The sequence below is a fragment of the Falco naumanni genome, chromosome 13 (assembly GCF_017639655.2).
Source record: "Falco naumanni isolate bFalNau1 chromosome 13, bFalNau1.pat, whole genome shotgun sequence".
NCBI lineage: Eukaryota > Metazoa > Chordata > Aves > Falconiformes > Falconidae > Falco > Falco naumanni.
In genome coordinates, this window is record NC_054066.1 from 16764026 (window position 1) to 16787099 (window position 23074).

A 23074-nucleotide genomic window follows, 5' to 3' on the forward strand; every position below is an offset into this window, starting at 1 on the left:
GATATTAGGAAGAAATACTTTACTGTGAGGGTGGCAAGGCACTGGCACAGGTTGCCCAGAGAAGCTGTGGATGCCCCATCCCTGGCAGTGTTCAAGGCCAGGCTGGACGGGGCTTTGGGCAACCTGGTCTAGTGGAAGGTGTCCCTGCCCATGGCAGGGGGCTTGGGCTAGATGATCTTTAAAGTCCCTCCCAGCCCAAACCACTCTATGATTCTATGAAACTGTCCTCACTTACAGCCCTGCGTCCCAAATCAAAAAATACAAGTATAATCATAAAATTTGTTTTTTGTTTTGGGTTTTTTTTTGGTGCAACCACAGCATAAAACATATCATAAAAAACAACAGCTAGTTGTTGGTTGGTTGGTTCTTGGGATTTTTTTTGTGGTTTTTTTTCCTAAACACAGGACACTAAGGGTACCATTTCCAACAATATCTTCTTACTCATCCTCTCTGACGGCACGCAAGATGTCAGGAAATAAACAGAGCAAGAACATGAATGGATAAGAAGAATCTCACTAAAGAAATTTTAGTGAGATTTAAAACCTGGCAGGATTTACCACGTACACATCGTAGTTGGATATTGGAGATAAACGCCTTCAAAGGAAACAACACAGATTTCAGACACCAGGACAGGGCACACAAAGGTCCACCCCCACACATACGTACACCTTCCCCATCACTTGGTTACCTGAGTCTTGCCAGCAGTCTCCAACCTTCCCCTGGGTCACTGCATGTAAGGAGGGGGAATGTCTCTTGTGTCCTGCCCTTTTGGAGTCTCTCTCCTCACCCCTCCTATGATTATCTCTAGGTTCAGCATCACGGCGCTTCTCGTCTTGCACCGTTCTGTGTGACAAGTGGCCCTGATGACGAGACTTGTGTTTTTCAGGATGCACCAGCTGGCTGCCACCCCGATGCCAGGTTTCCTGCTCAGCCTCCAGTTCCACTTCAAGAAGAGGAAGGTGCTTTTCTCTGTCTTGCCTTGTTGGCTTTCTGCTGCACCACGCCTGGTCTGCGAGTCTATGGTCGGACTCCAGGTCAAGACTGAGAGGTCTCCAAGCATTCTCTCTGCCACCTGCCCTCCTCTCCCGCAGCTCCCAGCTGTTGCTGTGGTCATGGGTGCCATGCTCAGACTCTCTTTCCAGGTCAAGGCTGGGATGTCTCCTGGACCTCCCCTGGCTGGCTGATTTCCACTCCTGCCAACGGTCACCGCTGGGCTCACTTGGATGAGGAGACCTCCGACAATCCTCCAAGGTGGAATGCCTGTGTCCACAGGCACCGTCGGACAATGGCGAAGGTGCTTCTCGGTGCTCTCTCTGCCAGCGTGTGTGTCTGTCACCACTACGTGCCCTGCGAGGCTCAGAAACCTGCTCTCTGGGGTCACCCCAGGGGTGCTCTGAGCAACAGGGGGGACAAACAACGAGCAGGTTAGTGGGGTGGGGGTTAACGGCAGCTCAGCGAGGCCAGACTCACAGCATGCAGATGAGGGAGCCTGATGCTAGGAGAAGCTGGAAATGCAGGCAAAGCATGATGGGGTCAGGAACAATAATAATGGGGTAACCCGCTTGCAGGATATAACATGGGACAGCGTGAAATGACAGCCTGGCTAGCAGCAGGGCAGCACAGGAGGCAACGAGGTTGGAGTAGAAAGCACACGTTCAGCCTGAAAGTGTGTCCAAGCACCTCCTAAGGACATATCAATATATTGGGGCTGAAAACCCGCCAGCAGAGTAGCTCATCTCCTGGTGATGTGTCACTGCTGCAGGATACTGAAACCGCCAAAGAAAGGCTGGCAAAGGAGGGCACAAGGTGCAGGTAAGGCTGGGAGGTGATGTAGGTGGGGACATAAGGCCAGGAGGGGCCAAGCAGAGGGTCAGGTTGGATCCTAGTTCATGAGCACCAGTGCCTTGCCCTGGCTTCAGGCACAAGGGTTTTCATCAGAAAAGAACAGCCTCACCTAATGAGGGGAAGACCCACGTAAAGCAAAGAGAAGGAGACAAGTGGGACGGAATATTTTTTTTGACAGCAACAATGAGATGATGGATAGCTGCAGCATCCAGGTATCTTCCATCCGACTGTCACATATCTCTTGCAGACCCAGAAGTTTCAGGGCCCACACTTACTCAGTGCCTAAACAAAAAGTTTACACTCTGTTTGCAGAGAGAGGTATGGAAATCTACGGGCAGGATAAGACTTCACAAAACCCTGGCTCCTGACCTCAGCAATGTATCTGGAAAAGCTGCTTACTCAGCAGCTTGGCAGAGTTGCTTCCTCTGTGCTTTCCAGAAAGCAGGTGGAAATTTTCTTTGCTTTTAGTTTCAGTAATAAAACCTAATACAGCTATGAGGATACAGCAGTCTGTCTGTATACAGTCTGTTGTTCAATTTATTTTTCAATCAACCTATTCGCTAAGAAAAATCATTGTACTGAGTGAACTATTATCTCTCTACAACAGCTTTTCAGAATAAAGGTGTATTTCTGGGAAAAAAAAAAAAAAAAAGAACCACACACCAAAAAAGCAAACCAAAAAACCTGCCTTGAGGCAGAGGCTGACTTGAAACAGAACTACAAAAACACACCCAAAACCCCAAAACTTTCCTTCTCCACAGGTCATAGATTTTTTTTTTTAATAGTATCTAAAAATACTTAAAATCTATTTCACTGCACATGAACTGCATCCTGTTGTAATACATAGCTCTGCCTTCCTTACAATCATCTAGGTTTTGGGGAGGTGAGAGCTGGGGGAACAAACACACCAAAACTGAATGTTCTCTTCAAGTCATTCTATTCAGAAAAATCTTTTTCAGAGCCAGCAAAAATACAGCCTACAGAAAATCCACCTTGGAAACAAATCTGTGTGACTTTTATCCAGAACAGGTATATTTTTAAAAGCCCAAGAACTGTAACAGGAACTGCTGTGGTTACTCCTAACTGGCTGGTTTTTGTGTTCAGTTTTAGATATTCACATGATTTACAGGAAAGAAATATCCAAAAAAAAAACCAACTTAAGTGACTTACTGAACAACAGATACCAGAGCCTGAAAGCAAGAGTCAGATTTTGAACAATACTAACAAGGATCTAAGAATTAATTCAATTTTGTCATTAAGGAAAGCTCATACAGCAGCAGAGAGCAGGAGATCACAAAAGAGCAAAGCATGGGCTGCGCTGGGAAAGGATTGCTGTAGGTAAGGCAACCATGCCAGACAGCCTGAGCAGATTTGCTTTTGGGGTATCTCAGGGCAATTAACTCCTCAGCAGGCACCGGTTCCTGCGGCAACTTCCACAGGGGCCACGCAAACACTCTTTAGGTCCTGGTGTTACTTGCCCAAGAAGCAAGTGACTGAGCGAACACAGAAGTGTTTTTCATGGCACAGACACTTCTGGGAGGAACCATGCCTTTTTTCATGCTTATTTTTCCACTTTTTCAGAGCTCAGATTGCTTTGGAGCAATAGCCCTAATCCACATTCCTCCTGGATGTGGATAAGTTTTTATTCAGTCTCAAGACAGTCTAAAACCCAAACAAAGCAAGGGCTATTTTGCTGTTGTTGTTGAAGTTTGCAAGGAATGACGATGATACAAACCAAGGATGCTAACGCCTAATCAAATGGCACCCAAGCATTTAAAAGGTTCCAGATAAATGGACTAGATCCAGGCACCAAAATCAACTCCAGTCCATTCTAGTTTTTAAGAAGCATGGATCAAGAGCAGAATTACCACGAATGATCAATCAAAACACTTTCGACCCCACCTCTGAGACTACTGATTACTTCAGGAAGAAAAATTAGACCCATGCAACATTCTGCTCTCCAAATCCATATCAGAGTCTCGGTTCAGAGAGACACAGGCTTTTGTCAGCTGATTTCTGTGACAAAAAATCCATCCTGTCATACCATTTCTACATGGCAACACTATTACCTATATTGTATTTTTTCCAGGGACTCATCCCATTTAATTCTGAAAATATGAAGTGTGGGTTGGCCATAAGACTCCAAGATCAAAGACTTTCCCAGCTCTGTACACATAGCAGGACTTGTGGTCATGAAGTTTCCACTCTGTTACTGTTTTGCACTTTGTTCTTTGTGTTTTCTTGGCCATCCTTGAACTTCTTCCAAATTAAAACTAAAATACTTTGTGTGAGTTCAAATAAAAGACATTTAAAGTCACCAATGGCATTGATGTTAAAATGAGAAATAAGAGGTCTGATCTTCATCTTCACAATCTGTTTAATCAAAAGCAGCCCATCTCTTCCCCACCACATTTTTTTTAAAGAAAGAACACAAGAACCACCACCAGTGCACAGCAAAGCCATCCCCAGATTGTTCCATAATTAAACACACCCTGATTCTCTCCTCGCAATTTGAAGAAGGTCTGTATTCAATCATAAAAGCCAACCAAGAGAAAGCAATACAGCGCTGTGGGTCGTATCTTTTCCACAATGTACAGTCCCAGATGATAATCACAGCAGAGACATTCTGAAGAGATGACCTTGTTATTCAGTAAGTCATTCAAAGCAGTTGTGCTAATTTTAATGCTTGGATACATACCTGCAAGGAGTTATTTTTGAAAGGCTCTTCCACGAACCAGTATTTATTCCTTTTATGCACGTAGCCATGCCAGCATCACAGATGAGCACATGGAACTATTTCTTTTCAAACGCAAGCATGAAATTGCATCTGCATTTCTCCCCCACATGCTTGCGGTGTTACACAGAAGTAACTGTAGCTTATCAGCTACTGTCTTTTTCCACAAGCCCTTTTAATACATGCATGCGTGGGTGTGCTTGCACCTACACACACCACACACCTTACCCCTGTCCTTTAGGCTATCTTCTAGGACATCAAAAATTATAAAATTGTCTTCTCTGCTTTTTTTTTTTTTTTTTTTTAATATTTCCTGATTCTGGAATGAAGTCTGATCCTGACCCTGGAAACTGATGCAATGCTGCATGTTGAATGCAGGACTGTAGGATAAGGGAAACCTCCTGTATGGAGTTGCCAGATAACCAGGTTCACCTATACTGCCAAGATCTGATCTTTCATCTAGCAGAAACGTACCTCCATTTTCTTCATAGACTGTGTGTCCCTGGGATTCTGGGTAGCGCTTCTTGCGCTTTTTCTCTTCCTCCAGTTCTCTCTCTTGAAGAAGACGGGCAATGTCCTGCAGAGAAGGAAGAAAACAGATGTTAAATTTCCCCCCTGAAAAATATCTCTAGATTCTTCTATTTAAATTCTTCATTCAATAACAGAAATCCTTATAGTTTAATTTTTCAGACGTGGCACTGACAGGGTTACACTCAAATTCAACCCCTGGGCTGGACAGGGCTTCCAGCTTAGTGGCTGACACAAGGGACCATCTCACCAACCAGTATCCAAACTCACCCAGGCCCAGCACTGAGCTTCCAACCCCGCTGCAGACTCGCAGGTTCCTGTTCCACCGGTACATAAGCCTGCAACGCCCCAATGACCAAAGCATGGCAGAAGGGACTGCACGTGTGGCCTTGGGCTTTAGAGAATGGATTTCACACAAGGGCACGCACACTCACATGAGCGGGCTGGACCTCCCCCCTGGACTTCACCGGAGGAAGAAAACTAGGGGCATAGATGTCTCCAGCTGAAGGTGGTTCTGACTGGAAGAAGTTCCCAGAGCAAGTTACGAACTCGCCTCAAACTGGCTGTAATTTACAGGGACTGTAAGATGCCAGGCAGGGAAATGCATCAATTTGACAGACAGATGCTGAAGGAAAAGAAAATCAAAAGGGACGTTAGGAAAAGCAGACTAGGTGCAAGGCAGAAGCACTGCAGGGACTGTAGCTGTTTATCTTCTGTCGCAGTTTTGGTAGATATGCCATCAGAAAGAATAGCATTCCATTTGACTAATGGATCAACAAGACCTAGCAACAGCAAACAGCTCCCTGGGGCTTGGTCATCTGGGGCCCTGAAGCTTGCAAGTGTGGAGCTAGTCTGAAGCTAGGAAGAGAGGCTAGAAGATACCAGCTGGGAATATTAGCCCTTTGGATGCTATTCATTTAAGCCCTTCTAATCCTCAGGACCTTTACAGAGCCATGCATGTGGAATGTACATTGCAGACAGGAAAGGCATCACTGAAATGCAAACTAAGAGCCAACACCCTCCAGAGCAAAGCCAGCACTGGAGGATATTGGATGGGTGTTCAAGTACAAACTATTATTTCAGGATTCAGAACAGATCTGCTCAGCTTTGTGGAGGATCTGGGGATGCCACAGGCTTTACACACACACACACACAAACAAACAAAAAAACAAACAACCAAAAAAAGATTCCTTCCCCTGACAAGATTAACCTCTTTTAGCAAGTACAGTAAGTCTATAAATATATGGGCTTAAGCACATTATCTCCAGGACAACTCAGGACTTGCAAATCCACACAAACCACTTCTTATATTATCTCCAGGACTGAGACAACTCAGGACTTGCAAACCCACACAAACCACTTCTTACAAACTGGACTTGTAAGCAGATAGGCTTATGGGTTTATTTAAAAACCCTGCACACCAGACGGGATCTGCCTCAAGCACAGCACCGGCATAGCACCGCTAGACACGGCTGATACCAGAGCACTATTGCGTATGCTGGGCACCTACTGTACCCTCATGTGTGACAAATACACGACTATTGTGGCATGTCCAGCACTGATGTAATGCAGAGTGTCCTACAGGTACGTGTATAGATGCTGTGCTGAGGCTACAGAAGGAGCTCTGATGTTTGTCACTGCCAGTTAACAAAGCTGAGGCACTGCGCAGCCTCACTCACATTGCTCAGGCTCTGCATCAGCACAGAAGCCCACCCGTAAGAAGTAATACTGGTGGGCACTTTGGAAGGAAAGCAGTCTCCATTCAAATTCTCCAGAAGTCCTTTTGCAAGGATGGGCAGCCCTGCCACACCCTGGTACCCAGATGCAGCCTAACTCAGTCCACAGCTACATTTCAGCCACACCTGGGAACTTCCCATGTACCAGCAGTAAGACAAAGCATATTTATGACTTCTCATTACTCTGAGCCACATTAATCTGAAGATTGCTCCCAACAGCACAAGATGGTCAGCACGCTGGTTTGTCAGGTTGCACGGACCTGTTGTCAGACTGCCGACAGCCCAGCCACTCTCTATGTAAAGCAGGAAGGAAAGGTGCAATTCCACAGGCAACGTGAACAGTATTGCATCCCTTTCACCTTCCTGGTAAAAATAAGACAGTTACACTTATAGCACAAATCCTTTAGCCAGTGTTCCTCCCACCCCTGTTACAAGCTCCTTTTGGAAGCCTTCCACATCTGCCAGGGCAGCCCTTCAAGCTGAAGGAACATAATGGAGAAGCCAGACGTGGATGGCTGGACTGAGGGTCCCGCTGAAGTCTTTGTACCAAAAAGGTGAAGAAATTATGACCCAGGATTCTCCCAAAAGCGGTACCTGTCTTCTTGCATTTGAGAAAACAAGCAGATCTCAGAGTGCATAAACAATTACAACTTCCTACACCGGGGCAACGAACACCTCAACAAGACCCACCTATTACTTGCCCTCTTCGTTAGCAAGGCCACTGGCATCAGCAACCCTTGTGACCCTGGAGTGTGAGGACTATGATTATATCTTATTCCTGTAACAGGACTCCCCAAAATCTCTGTGCATACAGAGATCTGGAAAGACCAGAACTGACACCACACAAGCCAACTCCTGTGGCTAATGACCAAGAAATGCCTGCACTGAAAGGGCTGCTACAAATAGCCCTGCCATCCCTGCAGCTTTAAAGGTTACCTCGTCTTTTTCCTCTTGCCTGCGGCGCTGCTCTGCTTCAAATACAAGCTTCACTTGGATTTCCTGAGCGATCTCGCAGTCCTGTCGTTCTCTAGAAGGCAAGGAGACAAGGATTACAGGCAGCTAAAGTCACAGGCATCAGTCAGCCTGGAGAAAGGGATAAAAGAGCTAAAGAACCCATCTGATTTACACAAAAGAATTATTACCCAGTATTAATGCAGAGCCTACGAATCCTCACCGGGGACTAGAGCTCCCTGTACTTACTGCTGGCCAAATTTAGAAAATAGGTCCCAAAACATTCACAATCAGAGCATAAAGCAAGAGAAAACAGATTCATAGGCAGTTTGCCAAGAAAGGAGGTAGATACCATAGGACAGGGCAGACCAAGGTAGCACATGGGAGCCTGCAAGGAGCCTAATTCTGCTGAGGAGTTTCTGTACACGTGGTACCAAAGGAGGGGTTCAGGGGTATGGTTACCATGGGCATTTCTGGGCAGTGGCTTTCACATGAAAGTCACACACAGAAATGCCGATAGAAAAGCGTGGTACACAGGCCAAGCTGAGGCTGGAGGCGGCAGTTCAGTAACCTATGAGAAATGCCACTGAGGTGGGACAAGACACAAAAGCAGAACCGGTGCCAAGAGACAAGACAGTGATGTGTCAAAACGAGGGGTGAGGGAGCCATCGTCACAGTGCCAGTGTGGCTGCAGCAGCAACACAAGATCGCATTGACTGGGGACAGACAGATACTAGAATAACAGAGACATGAAATGAGAGTTTCGTCTGCGTGGACAGACTGGGAAGGTCGTATTTCTGGGATGTCATACAGAAAGCATCTGCAAGAATTGTGCCATACTCAGCAACGTGCTCTGATGCCCAGCAACAGGCTGGAATGATGGCCAGGGGTTCCTCAGGGCAACCCTGAAAAGGGCTGAAGGATTAGAAAAGAAAAATTAACAGCTCACTCTTTCAGCACTGTTGAAATGGAGCCAAAAACTAGCTCGAAACAGGTCAGGGGGAAGGGGAAAATAAAATAAAAAGAATAATAAATCAATGAAAGCTATCTCTGCAACTGAGACTATAGAAAATCAATGCACAGGAGATGAGAATGGGAACAGCAATAGGCAAAGCTTGCTTTATTAGAATACGCTCTTTTGAAGAATACACTGACGCTGATCAGACAGGTGATGGAAGGCCTACCAAGAGCATATTACAGAAGTCAAGCAAGTATTTCAAGAGAAGCAGGTTCAGCTATGCCAAAGTTGTGCTGTGTGGGCTGGAGCAACTAGTTCTAGGCTTGATCAATGATCAGGGTATAAACGACTAGTGAACTAGGAGGCAAAGGACTGAAAGAGAGTCTAGGACATGAGTGGAGGAAACTAAAAAAGTAAAGGCAGACAAACTTTTGGTAGCAAAACAGAGAAAAATGGAGCAGTCAGTGGCACCACAAAGCCTTCTTTCATAGAAAGTGAAGAAGAATGAGAGAAGTGGAAAGAGTGAGTATGTGGCTTAGGGTGGCGAGGAAGGACACTGCAACAAGAAGAGGGTTTAGAGGACAAATGCCACCAGGAAGCAACTAATCTGTCATAGGGAATGGAAATGAACACACAGCACGAGGGAAAAGAAGTTTCTTTATTTCTGTCAACTGCTCCTTGGAAGCAGACATGCAGTTGAGTACTGCATGCTATTTATATCCCCTTCCCCAAACACACATGAACCTCCAGGCAGTGTCACAACACAATATTTCCTTCCCTTTCCCAGACCACCACATTTGCAAACACTTGTGCATATCCATAAACTGACCTACGTCTAGAGACACCCTGGAAGGCATTAATGGATTTCAGCGTTTGTAGGGGTGGTGTTAGCAATAGGTAAAGCATCGGTTTCTTCCATCCAGGTAATAAAACCTGGCATTGTGTGTGTGTGCATGTATGTGTTTCACTTGACTCAAGGGACAGAGCTGTCCAAAGGCACACGAGCTCACGCAGCAGCAAAAGAACCTGCCATATGAAAAGGGACCTTGGCAAACCTCACACCAGCAGGGAACCACAGTCCTCAGCAAAACAATAGCTGAATATGCAAATCCTGGGGAGCAGGCTGTCAGGGGGCCTAAGAGAGTGGATCCCTTATGACCCCACTCTCAGAGGACATGAATCCAGGTAGAAAATAAGTTAGAAAGGTCAGACATATCAAGGCACTGTATGTCTCCAGTTCCCTCAGCACCTGTGAACAGAGCTAAGGTGCCAAGTTCAACAACACCAACTGACTTGCTAAATGCTTAAAATACATCTTATCGCAGACAAACAGGAGACAGAAACAGCTAATCATCTTTCAGAGCCAAGGCAACAAGGTCATTGCCTCTCCATTTGTAGCAAAGAACACCAGAAGTAATACAAAAGCAGAAGCATTTTCTTGTTCCTGATGACACGCATCTCAGAATATGCCATATCAATCTCTTAAGAACCACTGAACAGCAACAGAGGATTAGATTTTAGGTTTTATTGCTCAGTGATAATTAAATACTGAGACTTGATTAGTTAACATAAGCTAGTGTTTCAACTTGACTAAGCAGAAGAAAACAGGTTAAAGAACTCTGACAGCTCTTCTTATCCTTCATTTCTTTAGTGCAAGTTCCCACCAGTCCCCAGAAATCAGCCAGAGCAACATAAGTGTCACCCTCCCTGAACATCACACCTATGTGTCCTTCGTTCCCAAGCAGCCAGGAGTGTAAAGTGTGCCAGGGAAACAGTTTAGGAAAAAAAAAAGAAAAAAAAAACCCAAAAAACCCAACACTCAGTGTGATCAGAAAGCTCCCATTCACATTGCCAACTAATTGTTGCCAGATGAGGAGGGGAAAAAAATAAAAAAAAAAGGGTTTAAGGGAACTGTTCAAAGGAACTGTTCACATTGGTGTAACAGAACAATCACAGCACTGGGAGTGAAATGAGAGAGCATATTTTCACAGTATTTCCAACAGTTATTCTAGCAACCTTGCTACTATGCTTGGCAGTGTGCAGGCTGCTCAGCTAGATGTGAGAGATGCTTTTAAAGCAGCATGAAAATCAGGTTTGATGCTTCCCTAAATTCTCTTAGAAAGAGAAGAAAAATTATTCTCTCATTTATCTTCACAAAGTCTTTTGGAGAGAATCTATGATTTGAAAGACAGAAGAAAGCCCATAAATTTGAAGACATTTTTATGTTCCCTGTTTCTAAGACCACCCAGTTCTTCTCCTTTACTTCTCCCATCACCTTGCAGTGTCAAACTGTCCTAGACAATACAGAAAGCAACAACAGCTAGGATCATTCTGTTGCCAGAACACGCTGATCTTGCACAAGGAGGAGACAGCAGGAACATACAAAGAATTAAGGAAGAAAAAGATTCAATTACAAAAGGATGGCTCCAACTTTTTTTACTGTTCTTGCAAAAGAGCTCATGCTTTCAGGAGCAGAACTGTTGCTGACACAACATTTTGCATCAGCATTTCTCCTGTAAGTTGGCTCACAAAGTTTGTAAATCCCATTTTACAGAGCCCTACAACAAGAAAATTGTTTGCAGCTCCCAGCAAGTAACAAAAAGGAATCATCTCTGCCATACAAAATTAATTTTTATGTAGTCGTTTTCATGCTCACATCTCTAATTGGTAATGAAGACAAAACTATTGAAAGAAAGCACAGACTTGAGACATACACATGCATCTACCCAATGCTGCCAGAGTACGCTGGGAACATTGAAAACAGTGGCTGATTCGTCACACCCCAGCTTCACATCTTTCATGAGGCGCTCCTTTGAAGCCAGTCCTGTATCTCACACATATGCAATACAGCGCTCTTCTACTCCATCACTGTCTCTGCCAGATGAGCCACCCAGGGTTTGTGATCCACCATGAACTGTACCTGGTGGGTGGCATCACAGAGCATGACAAGCCAGGAGGCAGCACAGCTGCCAGGAGATGCATCCTGCCTTGCAGACCCTGCATTTGCAGGGAGCCCTGTCCTCCCATCTCTCATCCCTGGGATCTGACTGAGCCCTGTCACACGACCCATTTGTTACACCTCACATGGCAAGAGACTAAAGGGGGGGAGGGGAGGGGCATGCAAAAAAAATGCATAAGAAATAAAAAGAGAAAAGCACTATGTCAACTCTGGATTGGAAAGCACAGTTTGCTTTGCCCTGCACTGCCACATTTCATTCCCATACCAGCTCCGCAGCCTGAGAGCCACAGCACACAGAAAGCCAAATCACAGGCCACGGGGTTAGGTTTGGTGTGTGGGGCCTGAGCAAACCTGCAGAGCAAACTGGATTGCTCGTTAGGCATCCTCCCCCAGCCGCTGTAGAAGTCAACGGCTGCAAGAGCAGGCCTGTCCCCCACCACCCATCTCCACTAGTTGATGCTGGGGCAGCAGCTCCTCTTCCCAGGTCACCTCACACTGCACCATCTGCAAGCACAAGCAGGGGCTTTCAGCTGCTCAGTGCAGCAGGACACCAAAAAGCACTGCACCCAGCTCCTCAAAAGCACTCATCAGGCACAATGCAAACGTGCCAGTATCTGCAATTTCCACAACAGTATTCATCGTAACAGTGCATTTCTGTGGTACAGTTTCTTCATCCTCAAACTTTAGCCAGGGACAAGGTCAACACAAGTGGCCAAGTTACCCCTTTGCCAACAGGCAGCAGAACAGGAAGGTGCCTTCTCATGGTCAGGCAATAGAATCTAAGCCGGGACAGGCCCCAGGACCACCTGCTCCCATTACTGTGTGACAGAGCTGAGTATTAATACTCTTACAGCAACAGATAGCCAAAGGAAAAAGGAAACAAAAGCAAAAGGCTGATCAACCTGAACCCCAGGTGCTGCCAACCAACTCAAAGGAGCTGATTTCAGGGCTCTGATCAAATGGGACTTGCATCTCAACAGCTCCATCCCAAACTCACAAGTCTTTTTGGTGTTTTTGGATTTGAGCACGTGCTTTCAGATCCTCCTCTTCCTGCAGTTGCTTAGCCACCTGCAAGTCATGTTGCACCAGACGATTACGCTGAACATTTGTTGCCAAGTGATGCTCAACTGGAAATAAACACAGACAAGAACTCTCAGATCAGCCTGCAGAAGTTCACACTATGTGCAAGACAAAGCAGGGCAGGGGGGAGATTCCAGGCCAGAAAGGCAGGTAATTCCTGGCAGGGGAGCATCATGTAACATCTCTAAAGGTGGGGAAGTCCTGAACTGAAGTTACACTAGCAGCTTGAGATTGTCTTGTCTCAGCACTGAGGGGGCTGTATATGTGTGCCTGTTACCAAAACTAGATCCGCATATCTTACTTGCATGCAGGGTTACAGGGAATGCTTTTTAGGCTTTGGATTTCATTTTCTGGCTGTGGGAAGTTACCCTAGATTAATAAAGTCGGTCTGGAAGGGACCACCAGAGGCCAGTGAGGATGAGCTGAACCTAAACCACTTCTGATGGATGCTTCCATGATTTGTTCTCAAGAACCTCTAGACGAGGGAACTCCTCACTCTCAACATAATCAGTTCCAGAATCTCACTACCTTTATATTTAGCAACAGAGCAACCGAGTGCTAAAGTGAGTCCTTTACCATACATGGATACTGCCTGCAAGAAAAGATGGCTACATGAGCTGCAGCTGAAAGCCATCTTTAATTCAGTGGTCTCAGGTTCCAGCAGCAAGGGCACAACTTCAGCAGAACCTGCGCTCTTGGCAGAGTAGCTGGAACGGTATTAGCACCTAGTACTGGTAGATACCAACAGTCTTGGCACCCAGCAAAGCAGATTAGAGGCCACCACACCTGAAACTGCAATGCAAGCATACCTAAAGTAACAGATAAGCATGTAAAAAAATTTTTTTTAAAAAGTAAATAAAAAAATACCAGTCACTTTGAAGTTCCTGACTGTATTTTTTCCCCCCTTTTAAGCCCTTGTAGTGTACAGCTGCCCTATCTCAAAATGTCTTAAAAGGAAGCCTCCACTCAAAAGGCAGGCACTAGCAATTCTGAAGTAAGTAAACAAACAGACCTCTTCTGGTTGCACCTCAGGTCAGCCTATAAAACTTGAAGCTTCCAAATTCCAAAATTGCTAGTCATTTCTAAAAACCTTGCACAGCAACAAAACCTCAAGTGCACTCCTACATGCAATTTCATCATAAATGGCATAAACTCAACTCTAAAGGAGAACACAAAATTGAAGCATTAAATGCGGCTATCTCTAGGGTACAATGGGAGCTGGGGCAGAATGCAGAGTAGTGTTACAGGACAGTGAAGACAGTAATAGTCTGTCTTCCACTGAAAAGAATAAAAATGAAATAAAAGCAGAGAGGATTTTTCTTAGCAAAACTAAACAAAGCCAGGTATCTTTTGGGGAAAATTTGCTTCAGCTTGTTCCAAAGATCATTGCTACTTACTCTCTTGTTCTTGTAAGTTATGGGCCAAGGTGTGATCTTCCAGAACAGCAAAGTCTCGACACACTGGACAGGGAAACAAAGCCAAAATAATTAGCAGAAGGGGAATTTAAAAAAAACCACAACAAAACAACAAAAAAACAACCCCAAACCAAAACACAACATCAGAAGAGTGGGGGCAGGGGAGCATACACACAGAGACTTCTGACACACTTTCTACCAGCCAAGATCTGGACTTTGGACTTGGGTGTTTCCCCCTCTCCTGCACTTGTGGCTATTTTTGCATGCACTTGCTTCTTTGTCCCTGTTTGCGTAAAAAGCCTTCTCCACTCCACCTCCACTTTAGTTTAAGATCAGGATTGCCCACACCACTACTAGATCAGACCTTGTGTACAAAACCCTGTACTCCTCCCAAATTTATAATGATGCCCACGCTGACTGTGTTCAACTAAAACCAACAGCAAGTGCTTGTGCTTACTATGACTTTCCTTGCCAGGTCAAAGAGTCTGAGAATAGTATTTTCTGTGCACTAAGGCAAAAGCACATACACCTCTCCAGAGCTGAGCAGACTGAGCTCCATGGCTCTCACTGCAAGCCATTTCTACCAGCGCAGGCATCATTTTACAGTTGTCTCTTGTAAGCTTCATTGACTTTAAGTGCAGATGCCAAATTTGTACCTAGAACCCAGATACAGGATCAACCACAGCATTACCAGCAGGGATAAGCACAGCTTCTAGCACGATGAAGATGACCCAGAGACGAGGTAAACGGGAAGGAGATGAGCTCCATTTGGCACCGGTTTGAAAGCAGCAGATTTTTGCCAATGCCTATCACTTTCATGCTTGAACTTTCAAAGGAATGCTCTACCCACACTGTAGAAAAACACCAGTGTTTATTTTTAACTTGCTATGATAGGCAGCAGGGCAACAAAACACAAGTCACATACATATTGGGATAGGCGCACACACACAGCATCTGGTTCGGTCCTTTGGTGGTAGGTATGTATCAGCTTCTTGGTGAACCAAAGAAAAACCGTGACCTGCGCCCCAAACTGCAAGATGGGGCCTCGCTCCACACATTGGCCATACGTGGGGTTCCTCCTTGCTTCTAGGAGAGTTTAAGGCAGTTTAAGGCACTAAAAACTTTACACTGCAGAGGTCTATCACTTGTTTTTCCCTCAACGTGACAAGCCAAACAGCTGAAGGACCTGAAAGGGGAATATCTCCCATTTGAAAGGTACAGCACAAAGCAGAGAACAACAAAGTGCTTCCAAAGCTGCAGAGGGAGGTACAAACTGCTGCTGCGCTCCACGGGCAAAACCTCTGGAGAAGACCAAGGTTTCTCTTTAGCAGAGCACAGCAACAGCCTAGAAGAGAAAGTGAAAATAACCCCAAAACCCCCAGAACATACCAAAACTACAAGGGGAATTTATGAGGAACCTGTTCACGAAAGGGTTCAGAGTCGGAGAAGAGAAGACATTTCCAGCACCACAAAGGGTGGAAAATACACAGAAATGAGAAGGTAGCTGTGTCTTCCTGAGCCACCATCCCACAAGCCTTCCCTCTTCTCGCATTGACACATATGGTCTGCTCGAGAAGCATCGAGATGTTCCTCTGCACCCAGATACCTTCACAAAATAGCTAGAATTGTTTCTGGTTGTGTGTACTAAGAGGTCAGATGAATACGATAAAAGATGAAGTATTTAACAGAATTTTTGGTTGAGTCTTTCTGCACTGGAAGGTGTTTTACAGATAACAAAAGCTTCTAAAAGCTAGAACAGCACTTCGGGGAAGGAGAGTGACAAGCAGCAGGGTGGAGATGAGGACAAAGATTACGGTTATATGATCCCATAGTGACTCACTTTAAACACATACAATTCTAGATGGTGCAATTAAGGTTTAGTTGTTGCCTTTTTTTTTTTTTATTGCAGCTTCTTTTAAAAAAGGCAAGAGAATACAAAACGCTAAATAGCACTGAAATACTTCCAGTGGGCATCCGTGTATAAAAACAGAAACGCTAGCTTCAGCCGCAGGTCTGGAAAACCCACAGCTGAGTTGCAGGCAGCACTGCTATTCACAGGTGACATATGCAGGGTGCTTGGTGGGCACAAACCCATGTTTTTGTGGGATAGGGCAAGAAGACCTTGCCCATAGAGACTTATCTGTGGCCCCTAATACTACTTCAGCATCATAGAATGGTTGTGGAACAACCACCTTCTGCTTACAACAAGCATCATCTGGCCTGCTGGAGGGCACATCCAGCCCCGAGGTTTGAGCCCTCCTGTCAGTTCAGAGCCAAGCAAAGATACCTGAAAACAGAGCTACAGTCTGCCCAAATCTAGGGGCTGGGTTTTACCACCACATAGTCAAGAAGCAGCACTTGCTCCTGATAGTTTAAAAAAAAAAAAAAAAAAAAGGTGGGGGAAGTGTTATTTTGTTATTTTTAACTGCAGTAGGTCTCTGAGCAAGTCCACTGCACAGCTGCCTGAACAGCTGTACTAGCAAGACAAGGCGGGCAGCACAGGAGCAAGAAATATGAACATTTCAGAGCTGCATAATTTTTGCATAAAGATTGCTGCTGTAAGAAACGCTTATGAAACTGCATCCCAGCCCTTCCCAACTCCTTTCTGTACAGGCTCATACACTGCTCTGATCCCCATGGCTCAGATCATCTGCCTTGTCAGTCATGGTGCTGATGGTGCTGGCGGACCTTTGCTCCATCCTCCCCAGAGGCATGTGTGGGGAGGAGGACATTTGTTTTGGTTTGTTGTTTTTTGGGGTTTTTTTTTTTTGTTTTGTTGGGTTTTTTTGGTGTTGGGGGTTTTTGGGGGTTTTTTTTGGTTTGTGTTTTTTTTTTTTTACTCTATTCTACCCACATCCAGACACACTTTTTTATTTGTTTGGGAAAAAACATGTTGACAGAAACATGCTTGGCATACAGGCAAGAAAGTGGGAGGGCCGCTGCAGAACGCTGCTGCTCTTCTCCTGACAGTCTTGCACCAACTCCAGAAAAGTCTCACCTCCTCCGGTGAGCTGCTTTCCTACAACACAGCAACAACTGTTTAACCCTTCTGGACTGATGGGCCACTAAAAAAATTTCTAAAGAAAGCATGGACTCAAAAAAGTCGAGTGCATATACTGTTCTGTGTATGGATGGGCCTGCTTCTTCTAGCTGCTCCCCCAGAGATCTGTGAGAATTAGTCCATGGGTCTCTGGAGTTAAATAAATAAGCAAAAATAAAGAAAAACAAAACTCCTCTGGACTTCACGTCCTATGGGCTGCCAAGGAAAGCTGCTGGATGCCAGAGACATAAAGCAGGGACTTGTCTGGGTTGTTTTGGCTCTTCAGGACAGGTCTGTGCCATCCAGAGCTCAGCACCTGGGCCGAGAAGCACACACAGCCCAGGGTACCACCACACGCACTTCCCAGTTCACCACCCAAAGCAACCGGCCTCAGATCCAGTGCCACCCCTAACACGGCCACACAGCACCCTGACCCAAGGCTGTGCCCCGCCACCACCTGCCCTGTCTCTGCGGGCAGGGACAGAGCGTGTGGGGACAACATCCTGGGACGAGCCACCAAGTTACAGGGCCTAAACACAAACGCAGGGACTGGGTCTTAGAACAGTGATGATTATCCCATCAAGATCCAGTACAGAGAGAGGAAGCTGGATGGTTTATAATGATTATGCTCACAGGAAGCTCCCCAGTGCACCCATCTCACAGAAGACACAGCACAGAGCAGGCTGGTGGGGCAGCAGCAAGCCTTAGGTTTGCTCACACATTTGGATTCATTCGTGCACTGGTGAAGAAGCCACTTGGCTGCGTATACACTCCCGTTAAGCTGCTCTTACAAACCCGCGAACGGATGGCTCAAGCGCACAGCCCTCACTTTGTGCTGCTGGAGCTGCTGGCAGGGCGGACGGCACAAGACGACCTTTCATCACTGTCAGAAACTTGGCTGGGCTGGCCACCTCCGACTCATCTGAGCACGTTATTCCCAAGTCCCATCAGCCTGAGGACAATGTGCAAAGGAAGATGAGAACATCCTATTATGAACACAAGGAAGCACTGTGAGCCAGCCAGGTGGCAAGAGACGCGGACACCTGCAACTCCCTAGCAAGTGTGCGGGCAATAGTAAGTGCAGAGCACTCCCTCAAGACTAGACAGACCCTGCGCCCATGGCACTGAGTCAAGTATGACCGCAGCTGCAAGTGAGGCCAAGGAAACCAACCCTTCACCCTTGAGGACACGCATCCAACAATAAGGCAGCTATGAAATGACTGGAGATGTGCACCAGCCAGCCGTGGTCTGAAATAAAGTTTCACTGGCACCAGTCCTCATCCTCGGCCCAGCCTCAGCACAGCCCCAGCACACCCATTACTGGGTATTATGTGCACCGGGTTTGTGCTGAGAAATAGGATGGCCCCAACGACAACAGAGACACATTCCTCCTCTCCAGGAGGCTTCATACTGAAGGGGAAAGAAGTCCGTTTCCTTATTCCCTAACTGTATGCCTGAAAAATGAAAGGTAATATTAATGTCACATTCACTGCTGCAAACTGACTTCCCATCCCTGGGCCCTGGCTGCGAGCCATCAGACAGTCAAGCAAGCAGCAGGGGTGCAATCAGAGCAGCTACAATTGGCAAATCCACTGAAGTGTGAAACATTAACAACAGGTTTACCATAGTCTGATTAAGCCAATCTGCCTTGGCGCAGCAGGGAGCACGCCTGGAATACGTGCTGCTGGCACAGCTGTCAATAAAAGGAATGCCAGCGCAGGAATCCCAGCCACTGCCGCCGCCAGCAGAGGTGCCAGCTGAGAAGGATGAGGGCAGAAGCATGGCTAGAAGCATCATCCTTTGCAGCAGTGGTGGGCTGCAAAATTCATGCAGTGGCGTGAAAGAAGGAGCTGGCTTGCTTGAGGGATCCCAAAGAGCCTCTCTACAAGCTCCAAGCACAGGTCTTCTCCACTGGCAGTTTACCCTGGAAATACTCCTTTCCATGCATCTGCACCTCTGAGGCATGGTTGCAAGCCTGCCATTAGGGCTGAGATAAGAGCATCTCTAGGTATGACAACCTGGCAAAATTTCATTAAATAACCTTTTCCTTTTTATAGCCTGCCATCTGCCTCACTACCTTACTCCAGCATGACCTCAGCTCCACAGCTCAGCATTTCTAACACCAAACTGCTTCAAAGAGAGTGAGGTAACCACAGAAGAGGAGCAGAGGCAGCCATAGACGTTGCTAGCGATACTTAGGTGTGTGACAAAGAGGTAGGTAGTAACACCCAGTAATGGGTGGCGTGAACATGCACCATCTCTACAAGATGTCAAACCCCACTGGCTTCTCAAGAAAGGCATACAACAAAACACCCCGTCACACTTCTGCCTGAAGTCAGACCATATTTTGACATCTGCTGAGGGCTGAAGGGCCCACTTGGCCCATACGCTATGCTCTGGGACATCGCCAAGTTCAGTGACCCAGGGGCCACACATACATGCTCCAAGCATTTCCTTTTGGGTCTTAAAAAACGTCTCTTGCTCCCTACCCCCTCCACTCCCAACATTTTCCTGTCAGCATCATGTGCTGGATAATTCACAAAATAAACTAGAAGGTGTGAGTCATGCTTAGTTTAGACCATCTGCAGTTTTTGAATCCTCAACTGAAGGACAGGAGGGAGAGAAAAGACAAAAGTGACACAGGAAAAAAACAGTTTGATCAGCTAAAGTCACTTTTTAGGGCCTATAAAGCTGACAAATCAAGTGGCAAGCAGCAAGCACAGCCTGTTACAAGCCTGCAGTCTCAGGAAGATGCTGAGCTGTGAAGATCCCTGCAGATTAGAAAGCAAGCTTGGACCTCGTAGAGACTCTCACCAGCAGGGACTGGCCGGGCTACTCCAAGCCAGGTAAACCCCTCCAAAACTTGCAGATTGTTTCCTTGAAACAAAGCCAACGTGACCGAGCAGCCACTCAACCGGAGGTGACAGGCTGCCCCGAGGACAGTTTTCAGAGGAAACATGCAACTAGGACATTTCCTTTGCACCCCCAGCAAAGCTGTTTTGGGAGATCCATGACCTGACCTCAGTGTTTCTCACTTCTGCCCTGTCTCTCCCATCGCACCAGGAGATTTCCCGAGTTTCTGCTACCGCGCGCAGGCACCGGCAGAGGCTGGCCAGGACATGCCTTGGCTGCTGCAGCTGCTGTTATGCAGACAGCATTCCTAGGACATTGTTCACCAGGCACTGTCAGTGCCAAGGACATCAGAAAACTCATGCAGGGAGAAGGTGGCTCCCAGGTGGAGGGCAGGGCTTGGCTGCCTGGGGAAGGGAACAATTGCTGCTTCTCAGCCATGTCTCATGTAGCCAGGGGCTACCAAGCAGCACAAGTAGACTGGGCAGCCCCACGGGGAACCAAAGTGAGAGGTCTCAGCCTAATTTCTAAAAGCATAAACATGCAAAATAAAGAAGTATCGCCAAAGAACCATGGAGGTTTTATTGGCAATCTTGGCCTGGAAGCTAAGAACAGCTTGGGATTTGGGAAGAAGGTTATCCTCTCTGCACTAAGATAATGCCTTGAGGTCAAGGCCACGAGAGGTTTGTCCTCTCTGTCTGCACCACTCTCCAACAATAAGCTCTTTCCACCCAACAACACTTTAAGAAGGAAGACTATAAAGATTTTGCAACCAAATCTTCAGAACACAACTATTTTTTAACCCACCTTGGAATAGATAGCAGCAGTATTCACAAAATGCCTTCTCTGAGGTTACTTCTTACTTCTGTCTGCAAACTGTGCCAGAGCAGTCCTCAAGCTGAGAGAGCATCTGCTGAACACCTCGAAGCAGGGGTGATGTGCTTGCAAAGTGTATAAACATGAAGCTGAAGATACCCAAGATCACAAAAAAGCAGCACCACAAGAGACATCAAAAGGTCATTCCTAAAGCATGCCCCAGACACAGAATTTTATTAAGTTTATCATTCTACCTTTATTACAGAAGGCTGACATTGGATAATTGCACCCTACACTGCATCACCTGCAATTTTTCTAAATAAGAGCAGTTCTTCTTATCCCCCAAGATTAAAACACAACCCATAGGTCGAGAATGTTAAAGATATGCCTTTGACTTCCAGAAGAAAATGTTGAAGCATTTCAATTATAGAATCATTTACGTTGGAAAAAAACCTTTAAGAGCAAGTCCAACCATTAACTAGCACTGCCAAGTCCACCACTACACCATGGCCACATCCACCACTAAAGCAACACCACATCTACACATCTTTTAAGTACCTATAGGGATGGTCACTCAACCACTTCCCTGGGCAGCATGTTCCAGTGCTTGACAACCCTTTTGGTGAAGAATTTTTTCCTAATATCCAACATAAACCTCCCCAGCATAACTTGAGACCACTTCCTCTCATCCTATCACTTGTTACTTGGAAGAACAGACCAACACCTACCTTTGTAAAACCCCCTTTCAGGTAGTTATACAGAGCATAAGGTCTCCCCTGAGCCTCCCATTCTCCAGGCTAAACAACCTCAGTTTCCTCAGCTGCTCCTCAAAAGACTTGTGCTCCAGACCCATCACCAACTTCATTGCCCGTCTCTGGACACGCTCCAGCCCCTCTACGTCCCTCCTGCAGTGAGGGGCCCAGAACTGAACACAGCATTCAAGGTGCAGCCTCACCAGTGCCGAGTGCAGGGGGACAGTCACTGCCCTTGTCCTGCCGGCCACACTGTCTCTGACACAAGCCGGGATGCTGTTGGCCTCCTTGGCCACCTGGGCACACTGCTGGCTCACGTTCAGCCGGCCATCAACCAGCACACCCAGGTCCTTTTCTGCCAGGCTGCTTTCCAGCTACTCTTCGCCAAGCCTTTGTTTAAGCTTGGCCATACAGACATACTTCAAAATGGCATTGAGCCTTAAGGAGTACTGGCCCCCACGCTTTGAAAATTCAGCCTTTTCAGCCAGGTCTAGCTGGGCCCCCAGATATGAAGTATTCCGAGTCACAAGAACTTTCCAAAACCTCTCATTTCTATAGACAACATTGCTGCTATAGCTGCTGTCTCCTATTCCAGAAATGTCTGTGCACTGACGAGCTGAATAGCTACAGTATTTTGCCGCTTTAAGGCGGACAGCAGATATATAAGCCACAATACTTTAATAATCTGCAAGCCATTATCTGCCAAGCTCAGAACACAAATCTCTGTAGCTCCTTCTTGAGTGCCCCAGTGTCCACCAGCTGTACAGGACTGCCTATACCCAAAAGGTCACCAGTGAGCTCACACTGTGGACCCACCAGTAACATCCAGATGGACAGGTATAAAAGCTTTAAGATTACATTGGTCAGGAATGGCTAGTTCGACACCGCAGCCAAGCAGCAGGCAAACCCACACTTCATCACAGTATCAGAGGCATAACTGGGTCTGTGTGTGGAAGAAGTTAATCTTAACCATCAATGAGAACAAAAGTTGCTTGTGTAGTTCATTCTCTCCAGCATCTGACACAGCTTCAGTTGACTCAGCTAACACCACATGTGCAAAATGAACAACCAACAACAAAGACAGGGAGAAGCTTTCATAGCAGCCAACTTTCACCACTGTCTCCCAACCATGGATTACAGTAAAACAAACAACACTGCCTCCAACAGCTGTGTTTTACCCTCACTTTGCTCAAGGGCAAACCACCACACATCACTAGAGAACAGGGCAGGAGTTACCTTTAGCAAGAGAGGTCAAAACCCATGGCTGACACAGAAGTCCCCATGCACCACTGTAGCTGTAAAACACGCCTTCAGCAGTGTCCCATGGATCATATCACATGCCCTTTTCTGGAGGTTTTTTTGTTTCTTTTGCAGACAGGATGTCATGGCAGTTTTAGTTTAAAACCCAAC

General features: G+C 46.3%; 1 protein-coding gene across 2 annotated transcripts in view; it reads right to left on the minus strand.

Annotated features, from left to right (window-relative positions):
• CCDC50 (coiled-coil domain containing 50) overlaps positions 1-23074 on the minus strand; it is a 45436-nt gene that overhangs the window by 12981 nt on the left and 9381 nt on the right. Inside the window, exons 2-6 of one of the 2 annotated variants that reach the window (XM_040613922.1) lie at positions 14189-14251; positions 12709-12838; positions 7780-7870; positions 5054-5156; positions 689-1393 (exon numbers count right to left, since the gene is read on the minus strand). In XM_040613922.1, the coding sequence (XP_040469856.1) occupies positions 689-1393; positions 5054-5156; positions 7780-7870; positions 12709-12838; positions 14189-14251 (1092 nt within the window). The remainder of the gene's footprint in view (positions 1-688; positions 1394-5053; positions 5157-7779; positions 7871-12708; positions 12839-14188; positions 14252-23074) is intronic. The other variant, XM_040613923.1, reaches the window with a different exon arrangement.